At 36.3% G+C, this 12449-nt stretch overlaps 1 protein-coding gene across 3 annotated transcripts in view; it reads right to left on the bottom strand.

The window, feature by feature from the left end:
• Window positions 1-12449, bottom strand: part of WDR35 (WD repeat domain 35) — a 46413-nt gene that overhangs the window by 15537 nt on the left and 18427 nt on the right. For all 3 annotated transcript variants that reach the window (XM_054819966.1, XM_054819968.1, XM_054819967.1), the window contains 5 exons: window positions 5058-5202; window positions 3719-3788; window positions 2929-2982; window positions 2177-2286; window positions 459-669 (listed from right to left, as the gene is read on the bottom strand). In XM_054819966.1, coding sequence (XP_054675941.1) covers window positions 459-669; window positions 2177-2286; window positions 2929-2982; window positions 3719-3788; window positions 5058-5202 — 590 coding nt within the window. The remainder of the gene's footprint in view (window positions 1-458; window positions 670-2176; window positions 2287-2928; window positions 2983-3718; window positions 3789-5057; window positions 5203-12449) is intronic.

The raw sequence follows: 12449 nt of genomic DNA, 5'->3' as shown, positions 1-12449 counted from the left end.
GAAACAAATACTAAAATCATTAACATTATTGACAATTCCATATACACAGACGTAATTTAAAATGCCCATGTTTTCTATAACTAAGCTATGAGAAAGAGATAAAGGAACACCTGCCAATATTTAGATTCAACTGAACTGTATTTTACATATTTTTACTAAAATTGTGTTTCTATTTTCCAAAGCATACAAAAATATACTTCTGAAAATATTTCATACATTTAAGAAAAATATGACAACATTTTTAGCTTTCCAGGACTGATAGTTCATTTTACTTATTTGTTCCTAAACAACACTCCCACATTAGAGCTAACAAGATTTTGAGATTTCCAGAAGCAAGTTTATTTATATAAACACTTGCCTAATTGAATGGTAAGCATAAGAATAACACTATTCAACATAGAGCCATTAACTTACAAGCAAATTTGTAAAATCAGTAGTTTATGTATGTTAATATTTACCTCCGGGTCCAAGTTTCTGAAAACATACATTCTTGTTTTCTCCATCATTGCAAACAAATCTGGGTTATCTTTGGCCCATTTCATATCCCAGACATCTTTGCGTTCCAGTTTCAGCTGTTCACCTATCGCTTGCTGTCCTGTACTGTCTGCTACCCGTGTGTCCAAGTCAAAGAAAGTCAAAACACCTGAAAGGTCTATGATAGCAACACGACTACAGAAAAAACAAAGGAAGGAAAAATAAGAGAGCTAAATAATACCATTCAAGGTTGTAAATCTGAAATAGTTCCCTAAACTGGCACACTCAGGCCGAATTTCCCCTCTAATCTAATACCAGTATAATTCCATAGATTCAGTGAGATGCATGTGATTTTCATTTATCTGCACAGCAGAGAGGGACCAGGGACGTGGGAAGAAGTTTTTCATTGGCTCATAGAAGATCTGGCACTGCAAAGGTTCAAAAATATGCCCATTTTTCATCCAGCATTCTGAAGATCCTTCATACTTCAGATATCAAGTTGAATAAATTGCAGGTTCTGCCCCTCGCAAAACTTTTCTTGACAGAGCCTAAAATGATCCACCGAATAGAACTGGTTTTCATTATTTACTAGGAGGCAATGAAGCAGATTCTTAAATGAAAAAGACAGTGTGGTGATGCAAACTGTTAATCTCTAAAACAGGATTTCTTATATTTCTACAAAGGGTATTCTTTTTTTTTTTTCCAGACAATACAAAGTATAATCCAGTTAATCCTTGCAGTTATTTAAAATATGGGAAAATACAATTTCTAAAGGGTTACATTTGAAAATTTCCAGTGAGTCATAGTAGCCTATATTTACTACAATGCCACTTTAAAAGCATTTCTAAATATTGAAACGTATTTCAACCTTAATCTCTTAAAATTTCAAAAGCAATTTAAAAAAAAAAAAAAAAACACCCAAAAAACTAATGCAGCTCTGACTAGATCATATTGCCTTTTAAGTGAAGCAATCTATTTGTGGTCTATACCTAAAAAGGTGAGCAATTTACACATGTATGACGAATTTTGTTTGAAATTATAAAGTTATTTTGAAGTGATTAAAATTGTCTTACAAGTCCTCTTTAGTCAGTATATTTTTGCGTTTTCTGCCAAGACTCTTGCACTCTCTCTTGCAAAAAAAAAAAAAAGCTGTTAAGTAGAAAGCAACTTCAGTACTGGCACAGCTGAAGCTTAGGAAAACCAGTCTTGCTAGAAGCTTTGCCACCAGTTACAGCTTGTAACAATGGAAAATTAACATGGGATGAACAAAGTTTCCAGGCATTAGGAGGACACAGAAACAGAAAGAAGACTTAGAGATATAAAATTTCAGGTTATGACATAATTTTGTCAATTCATGTCATGATCACCGGAAGCTTATGTTTGGTTCATCTAATAAAAAAGATACTTTCATGTATATGTTTCCTTAAACTTCCCACACACCCCCTAAAGTTTAGTTTAAAACACACGAGAGCTTTACTAACACAATCTCTCAGAGCAATCCGATGACTAGCCAGATGTGATTAATAAATAAACAGTTAAGCCACCATTAATAACAACTAAAATTAATAAATAGTTTATATCAAAGTAAAATTAGTAAATGATTATTATAGAATCCTAGAATACACAGAATTAGTATTTTCACAAATTGTAGTGGTTTATTTTAAAATCGGATAACTCTGTTAGAAGCAGATCTGTAACTCACCTGGAGTTGCAATTCAAAGACAGCTGATATGCACGACAGTTCAGGGTATACTTCTGTACTATACCAACACTAGGAAGACTGTATCTCTGAATAGTACCAGATTCTCTTCCCTAGAGAAAAGCAATGCTTATTGAGAGAATTTTGAACAGTGTTCTTTTTCTATCTTTGTTCTGCTCAGTTAGTTTGTTTTAAAGGCCATCAGTACGTCTGTTCGTCTAATGAGATCACTCTTTTCAGATCAGAAAAAAACCACACCAGCTGTTTGGTATGATACAATACCTTATACATCATACATATCTATAATCCAAGAATGTACTCATATGTATATAGCATACTACATACATGTGATATTATCCATCATCATACATTATACCATTAATATGTAATTGGACAGACTTTGTAAATCTTTGTGCGTTTACCTACAGCCTAGAAGAGACTTCCCAGAACTCAGATTACAGAATAAAGTCCTGACCTGGACTTTATCAAACCCTGTGTATAGGTACTAACCCAGGCAACTAGTCTGTACTTAAATTGTAAGCACTTAGTGAGTTAGCCTCCTAAAGAAAGAGTCCAGGTTAACAGAAGAACCTGTTAAAGTTATCTTTGAAAGTGTCTAGAAAGATATTTCATCTGTATAAGTTCTAAATTCAGAAATGCTTTGAAATTATGACTGCTTATGAACATATTGCAGAAGAATCTCCTGCCTACAAGCACAAGAGGCAATTAGGAGTAGTATCAATCATGCAACTTACCACAAGTAGTATCTTATCAGATGCTGTTATTGCACAGATTGGATCTCTTGTTCCCTGAAAGTATACAAGTGATATCAATATCACTTTTAATGCAATAGTAAGAATGCACTGCTAAAGAAAGTTTTATTTAAACATACAAGAATGTTGCTACGTATCCACATGAAAAGGGGCTATCAAACTTTGTCAGTATACTGTAAACTAATGGTTTATGATATTAGTAGCCTTTGTTATGGGAATCATGACAATAATAATATTAACAGCTTCCTTTCTTCTCCTGCCCCGCCTCCAGAAAAATAAGAAACCCAAAATGTAACAGACATTTAACAGAAAACAAAAGAAGGCAACCATTCCTGACTTGTGAGGCCTGTAATTAATTTCAGGTACATTGGTAAGTACAAAAGCAAGCCTGTGCACACACACAAAGTGAAAAATGCCAAAAGTACTAGGATTACAAGGGTTATTGAATTTCAAAAAGCTTATACTTTGTTGAAGTAAGGGGAGCTGCTTCTCACCAAGAAGACAGCAGGTGTCTACATACTGGACCCCAGAATATACTTTTTCTATGTTCCCTACAGTTTGGTGTGTATTTCCAGCAATACATAAGGACACAGTAACAACATACTAACCAGAGGGAAGAATAATAACACTTACATATAAAAGGTAGAAGTAAAAGTTTAAGTATGACCACTTCTACTAATGAAAATCTATGAAAATAAATAAAGCAATACTAACTACTTCTCTTTCAAGCTACCAGTGACACCACAATAAAGTAGTTAAAAACATCACTTACTTCAATAGCTCTGCTGTAATCAAGGTGTCCATCTGCAGATCCTGAAGGGGTGTCATCAATATGATAAATCCTGTAGAAAAGGAAAGTTAGAAGAAAAAATGAGTCCAAAGAAAGGATCATTTTTGATAGCATATGGTATCATCAATCCTCGGAGAAGAACCCATTGCAATTGGAAAAGAAAATAAAAGCTATGCCTGTTCTTATGATTCAGTAGTATCCCCTTTGATAACCCTGCTTTGTACTGATATGCAGAGACGGTATTTGCTTTCACTTTCACAGCCACTGATGGTCTACTCCCATATGATCTATAAACTTTCATTCTGCAACAAGAAGTTCCTGCAAACCATCAACCACCCCAATTGTCTCTTTTCAAACGTGTGCCTCCATATTTCCTCAGGCTCTTCTCCATACTTATGAAAAGCTTCACCTTCATATCCACAAAACTTATGTATTACTACATTCAATATTTCATCATACTTCAACATAGCTTTTTCCCTTAAAAAGTAGCATTAGGAAAGATTTTAGAATGCTAAAATCACAGTTTATGCTGAATTACAACTATTTACTTTTTCCATATTTCTATCAAATTTACAATCTTTGTCCAAGGCTAGGACATTCAGGTACTAGAACAATGTAAGTTATTACACCATGTACAAATAATTACTCATTATTCTGGATATACGGTGACAAGAGATGGTAAATTTATAAAAAAGATGCTATAGCATCTCTAGAGAAGAAAACATAAAACAATACAAAAGAAAATCATAACAAATTTGCAAGCTTGTGGAGGTGGCAGAAAAGTTAACGCCACAAATGAGCACCTGGGAAGGAAATATTTTGGAGGCAAGATGATGTTGACTTTGGCTTGTTTAGTTTGAGAGGATAAAAGTCCATACAGGATTAGACATCAAAGATATAATCAGACACAAGTGTATTTAGAGAAGAACTAGCTGGATAGACGTTACATCCTTACAGCCATTGACACACAAGAAACAGTTAAAGTCATCAGAGGGAACATAGCTGCCTAGAAACTAAGAGTATGGAGGAGAAAAAAGGGAGGGGGAAAAAAGTATAAAGACACACAGCTCTAAGTGAAGCACACAGCAAGCAAATGGAGACACTGAACAGGAACTAATCCTAAAAAGCTTAAGAGATTTGGATAACAAACACACATTTGTTATGAAAAACTGTTCTGTAGTATTTAATCTTACAGGCCTGCAAGTCAACAAACATGAGTAGAAAAATGAGAAGACAGTTCATTTTTTTAGGCATGGGAGAATCCACCTTTAACAACGATAGCAATGCAAAGGAAGAAAAATCACAAAGCTTGAAGACAAACCTTTCCCTGCCTTCTTTTCTGGTCCGTGCTACCTGATTAATTTCCATTGCTGTGAGCTTCTTGGCCACACGATACTGCCAGATGTAAAATGCTTCTTTTGAAGCTGCTATCACATGCGTCTTGGTCATTGTGACAAACAACGGCCCTGTTATGAAACCCAAATAGTTGTAAAATTAGTGCAGCAAGTATTGGACTAGATGCTAATTTGTAAACTTTTTCCCAGATGGATGAAACCGTATCTCCATAGGTTAAAAGCAAAAAACCAACCAAACAAAAAAATTAAAACCACACCATACACAACCTAGCAGCAGTTTTCATTACTCACTAAGAAATTTCACTGGGGCCTTGTGGCATTGTGAAGAACAACAGAGAAATTCCTTACAAGTTCTGATTTTAAAATTAACACTTTTCTTCCTATTATTTTGGCAACTTTCCATGCACTGCTGCAGAAGACATCAAATACATATAGACAGATTTTCAGGTTAATGACCCATTCATGAATATCTCAAATCTCTAACAAGATCTGTAATACCTCCATATCCAATACATTTGAAATTAATCAAAGATAAATAAAAGGAAGACTACTCAAAAGTTGACAATCTAGAGGAGATTATTTGATTAGCACCACTTAAAAACAGTTAACAAATTATGAGTTAGACAAGACCTAGAAATGCTGTTTGTACCTTAGTTAATAGCTGGGCCAAATAACAATTCTTTATCTGTATGGCCACAAATTAAATATTTAGCAAAGTGTGCACTTAGCCTTACTTTATTGCATCCAAAGATGACAGTGGAGGAAGGCAGGGCATTTTCTTTACTTTAGCCCGAAACCCATTTAGAATATGTAGATAAATGGAGTATCTCAGTCCTGCTGTCAATGATCACTGAACAAAGGAACAAAAAACATAAATGCACTCTAACCATTACATTTTTCTTTATAACACGCTGTCTTGACTGTATTGTGGCTCTTTTTTTTTTTTTCCTTTTACAATCCTTTGTGTCATCTTTCTGAAAACCAGTGAATGCACATAAAAAGGCATAGAAAAACATAGAAACCTATTAAGTAAATCCCTGGATGTCTTCAAATTCTACAAGTAAATCAGTATGCTACCAGGCAAAACAGGCAAATTGAGAAGAATTGTGTAGCCCAGCCTGTTAGTGAAACACTGAGTCATACAGATGGCATGCTGTGAGCACAAAATCTGATTCTTTTACAGTGAATCTCAATTTTTCTGTATTTTAGCACAGAACAGAACTCTGGAGGGAGCTATAAGCCTGCCATAAGGAAGAGCAGTGCTATGAGAGACAGATGGGGGAAGATTGGTTGAACAGATTTTATTTCTTTGAAACCAAGAGGATTATATAAGCTACCTGATGGCTCTAGAATACTTTTTAGCATAAATGTAAATACTGGATAAGAAGGCTTAGTGGTGATGCTTAACATGTGAGCAGTACAGTTGTTTACAATATATGCAACTCTGTATTTCATGTACTTATAATACATTTAATAATTAGTCACATACAATTGAAGGATACGGCCTCCTCTGTTTCATTAACAACATTAATAAATTCTATGTATTTGCTCTGTTGTTTTATTACCTTGCAGCTGTACATGCCATAACAATCAATGCTTTCATCCTTTAAAATGAAATGTGAGAATCTCCTGACCTGTGAGGGAGTAAGGTTTCCTCTTGCTAAAATCACAAACTTTTAGTACTAAGCCTCATCTTTGGACTCAGCTTAGGCAATGTTTACACCCTTTACTCCAAGACAATGCTAACCAAGCCCACATCTGAAAGTCATGGGCATTCCTCAGACTCCCCATCTGACCTACAGCTTCCATGGAGCCTAAAGTTACTCATTTGTGCACACCCTGAAGTACCCCAATCCGGGAAAAAAGGATGCTCACATAAGCCCTGTGGTGATCCAGAAACAAGATGCTTTATCCGGACGAATACAGCCAATTAGGCATTTTATGAACAGGCCTAAGACTTAAACTGATGGTTGCTGCCAAAAAACCCCACACACTAACCCAACACATTTCTCTGCCACTTCTTTTATATCAGCTGTAGCAGTAGTTTGACCACAGAGTAAGTTGGATCAGTTCATTCATCTAACTGACCTCAAAATTAAATAAATAAAAGATTAGTTTAAGTTGGATTAAAGAAAAAAATCACAAATTGGAGAGGGCAGGAATGAGCAGCCAGTATGGAGGGCAGGGCCTTCCTTTCTTTGCAACAGCAGGCTAAACGATATTTGGATTTAAGCCAAACGTGAAATCGCATGAGAGGGATACACAGCACACGGACACAATCATGAGGATCAGATCTATTCAGAAACACATCTGGAAGAGCAGTATCTATATGTGGCAACTAATGCTTTTACAAAATTGTCTATATCGTTTAAAAAATTGCATAAAAATAGGACATATGGGATTTTTTCTAGACTTGCTTTAGCGTTTTACACTGGACAGTCATTAAACAAGCAAACACAAAACAAATACAAACAGAAAAATCTCTTGGGGGAAAAAAAAAATCCAAGTCTAGATTGGACATTAGGAAGCATTTCTTTACAGAGAGGGTGGTCAAACACTGGAATAGGCTTCCTAGAGAGGTGGTTGATGCCCCAAGCCTGCCACTGTTTAAGAGGCATTTGGGCAATGCCCTTAATAACATGCTTTAACTTCTGAGCAGCCCTGAAGTGGTCAGGCAGTTAGACTAGATGATTGTTGCTGATCTTTTTCAACTGAACTATTCCATTCAATTCTATCCCCCTTCTCACCTCAGAGCCTTAACCATTGGGCTACACTCTGCTCCTAAAATGCTTTTCTTCTTGGCTGCATAACAGCATAGCTTCAACTCAAGGAAAGGATGCCCCAGCCACTCCAAGTTTGGGCTGTTGCCAGGGCAGAGAAAGAAGGGATCTGTCCTTTCCTGGGAAGGAAGGATGCTCATTTCAGTCCCTTCAGGCTGAGGAAGATCTAGAATCCCTTTCTAGGCAGCTGGTTTAACTACTTAGTTTCCTTTAGTGTGGGGAAGTGTTATCATCTTATACAGCTGCCTTGATTTTAGCAGCAAGTGCTGCTCACTTGGGCATCAGTGCCCTTCAAAGAATTCATGCTCTGACTACTAAGCAGACAGAAAAGCGAGCACCTTAAGTCAGAAGGCGGCAAGAGATTTGGACACTCCTCTGCTCAGCATTTCCCCTGCATAGCAGCTTTCCATGCTAAACGTGGATTTCTCAGATTGTCTAGCTCTTCCAACTGATTTTGCAGATAGCTACTTTCAGTATTAATGTCCTAATACTTAATTTTCAGACCTTGAAAATATGTATGGAAAACATTTAAACAGGTGCCTTACTTTTCAGTGATCAAATACTGAAAAGGATTAAACACGCCATCCCATCAAAACAATGCAAACATTTGAAACAACTACCCTTTAAGATTTCTCTAGCCCTTCTTTCTCTTCTCACTTCATTTGTCTTCACTGTTCCTTCATAAAACCTCCTCCTGAAGGAGAGAAACTTTACTTCTTAGATATCCACGAATCTCGAATAGCCTTCTGCAATGTCTGTATTTCATCCACACTCACTCCATCTCACTTCAAAACAGTTAGAAAACACCTGCTTTCATGTCTAATCTTCTTCAAAAAATAGTAGATAGAAAACAAACTCAATGCACGACCATATTACTTCGCTGCATGAAAAAGCCAAGACACCTTCTAGTATATGGGATAGGATATACAAACACAAGAAAGACAAGTAATCCCACCTAAATGTGATGGAAGGGAAGCAATCCGACAGACACAAGACTAAACTATTGTTTTGTTACAAGTCTGTTACAGACCGGTCCTGAGAAACTGGGACAAACTTAGTCTGATCAATAACATCTACCTAATTTTAGAGCTTGATTCAAATGCCTCTAGAAGTGTTAGCTCATAAATAGAAGAAAACATCAGACAGCAGCAGGAACAACTGAACTGCACATGGGACAACTCACAAATGAGCACAGTTTACAGAATACAAAGAAATACTAAAAATCAGTTATAGTTTACTTTAAACAATTAACTTTAAGTAACAGCAATTCAAGTGCTGTTCCACATGTAGTTCAGTCATCCTTGTTAAGGCGTCCAGGAGGGAGGCGAGAGACCTAGGCATGACTCCAGCACTCTGCCTTTAATCCACCTGTACATTGATCAGGCTGTTGTATTCATTTAACTGGGCACTAACACACATGTGAAAGATAACTCAACACTTCACTATGTCAGTGCTCCTAAGCGCGTGTAAGAAGATGATATAATCCAGCCTGAGTGACATTTTCTAGGCAGATCCCATCTGTTGTGTTTCCATTAAAAAGATATTATATAACAAGATATTTAACCTTCTAGAGTTTATATTTAGTTATTCATGAAAGGACTTTGACAGAAAGCCCGTAAAACAAGCACAGAAGAAATTCTGTTAGTTAATTTTTGTACCTTAGTAGGATGGAATATAATAATGCTAGACAATGGAGAAAAGACTAATTTATGGGCTAGGAAACACTAGCTATTGTGAAGGACCCCAAAAACAAGGCACAGGAAGCACAGGAGGAAAAATGCCCTTGGACAAAATAAAGGGCAACATGAGGAAGAGCTTTAACATGTAACCATCCATCACTTCCTAATGAAACTGGAAGTGATAGCTTTTCATCAAATAATGATTGATTAATCCTTTTTTGCCATTGTTAGCAGAGGCAAGTATTAGAAAGCTAATGACATAATTAAAAATTCAACCGAAGAAAGGGAATAAGCACTTTTTTTTTGAGCCCTTCTTGAACTATTGGCTTAGAGCCCAACAAACTAAGATTTGCATCTCCTGGGGGTGAATCAAATATTACACACTGTCACAATTACTTTGTCATCAGGAGATTAATAGCACTTTGTTGAGACAATTTTATAAAATGTTTTAAATTGACAATTCGTACAAATTGTGCCTTAACACATGTTCTCAGATACATTATTCAGATGCTCCATCAGCTACTTAGCATCCCTAGATTAGCAATCTTATTTCTCCACTATCAATTTCCTACGTGGTCAAAGCCCAAGAGATCTGCAGGCACCAAATTTTCAAGGAGGAGTAAGATCTTTATACTCAGTAGAGCACCAGGTGATTGCTATTCCAACAAGGGACAGTCTGGTAAAAAACCAGAGATATTGTGTGTTCAATTTGCAGTAATTACAGCCAGTTAAAAAATATAGTTTAGACTCATGGCAGTCAAGAGAGCCCACTTAAGAATAGGCAAGAGCACACAGACACTGAGTGGTCTGTTGAGGAACATCCTACTATATGAGAAGGCATTTTTTCGTAAGCATTTATGAAAATCAAATAAAGTAACAACCTAAGTGTTTTAAAACCACTCTGAAAGATAGCACTTAGAAGTCTGAAACAAGAGTTCAAAACAAAAATTACTTAAGCAACTTATTTTCTGGATAGAACTCAATGCAACAATTTATCGCTTTAATAAAAGACAAATATCTGAAAAACTGTTTTGGTAGAAAGAAGAGAAAGAAAAATAATTTTACAGACATAATATATTTTTCATAAGTCAGTAACACCCCTCCAATTATCCTGAGTAAGAGATATGTTAATTTTACTTTTGTACTGCTTATATCTTAAACTATTAATGATTACTCTCGCCTGATAATTGATTTAAAGCTGATTTTTTTTGTTTATAAACAGGACCAAAGGATGATTTTGTTAGATATTATGCACCAACTGGAATCTTAAAAGAACTTACAGAAAGGTCTTCTGCCTTTAAGGTTTTACAAGGCCTTCTCTCTCTATTGACCTCAGCAAGGCCAGCCAGCTGCTGCAGTTCAGCACCCTGTCAAACTGGAACAATTATACTTTCTACTGCCAAGAAGCTCCAACTGTGATAAACAGCATGATATACTGCATATTAAGACCTTGATTGTGTACAAGTGTCTACACCTCACCCAAATTGACCTGATGTTATAAATATTTTAAGTTGTTCCATAAAGTTGTATTTTTAAACGTTACAAAAAAGGAAAGCCACTATGACCAAACCAGCACAATGTGTTCCAAAACTGTTGCATTTATAGGTGTTTGCTTTTCACTTTCACCTTCAATCCCTTCTGTAAGTTTGGTGGGCTAATTTTAAAGGAGTCTTACAGGATGCATATATTTTAAAAAAAAAAAAAAAAAAGGTGGAATCTTTGGCTGTGTTTACTATACAGCAATGAAAGACTTGCTTGTTATGTTTGAACTACTGAGACTAGAGAATTTTTTCAGGACTCAAAAATGCAAATATTACTAACCTCAAGTATTTGTCCATCTCTGAGGTTGAAGGCTATAATGCCTAGCATTTTCACAAATGAGCTCACACTAGGAAAGAGCATGGTGAATCTATGCACTAAACTGATCCTCTGGCACTGGAGGGAACAGAAGCAGACTGCAGAAAGCTTAGTTAAGCTAAAGGAAGAGAAGCTTTTTCCAGACTGTTTAATCTCTTCAGCACGGTTCTTCAAATACAGTTAGAAAAACAACAGCATTTTTCAATTAAATAGCATTTCTCTTTAACTGTTTTCAGTCACTGGAGAAGATTCTTTTCCTGTGTACAGACAGCTGTAGGAGACAGCACATAATGCAGGAATCAAAGAAAGTGATACCTTTGTTTATAAAGACGACTATCGCAGATAGATTTAGAAAGCTCACATAAACATAACACAAGAAAAATGCAAAGAAAAGAGTTTAAATGCAGAGTTAGAGGCGTACATACAAAGCTAATTTTGACCGTTTGAGTGGGATTCGTCTCGCCTAATTTTAGACATCTCTGACAGAGATGAGCTGGTTGCCCTGGGCTTCTTTGTACCCAATGGAGAGCAAAAAGACCCTTTCAGGAATGAGTCACTGAACTTATTTTAGATGTCAACTATAGAAATGAGATGAACTACTCCCTATAAGTCCCCAAATCCTCCTCCCACCGCCTCAATCCCACCTGTCAAGTAAGTCCAGGAGACAAGTAGGAACATACAGTGTAGACATCTGATCAGGAAGGGGGACAGGATGGGGTGGGACACAACAGACATCCCACCCTCACCACCACCCACCACATCATCTTACTTCAGTGCTCAGGTTTTGGGTCTTTTTTTTCCTTCCACACATTGTAAAATTCTTGGTATTGAATTTCCTGGGCACTTTATTCCCTAAGAATCTGGTGTACCACCCCTATTATAAAAGGCAGCAAGAGTGCATCAAACTGACATAAACAGAAATTATGAGACTGAAAAGTACCACAGTATTTCTTACACATCTCATAGGACAAAGAAGTCAAACTCATTCATCATAGCAGGATACTCTTAATTTTAATTATGATCTACAATATACAGCATGAAT

Source organism: Grus americana, chromosome 3 (assembly GCF_028858705.1).
Source record: "Grus americana isolate bGruAme1 chromosome 3, bGruAme1.mat, whole genome shotgun sequence".
NCBI classification, from domain to species: Eukaryota; Metazoa; Chordata; class Aves; order Gruiformes; family Gruidae; genus Grus; species Grus americana.
The sequence above is the reverse complement of the archived record's forward strand: the minus strand, read 5'-3'. Positions and strand labels throughout refer to the sequence as shown.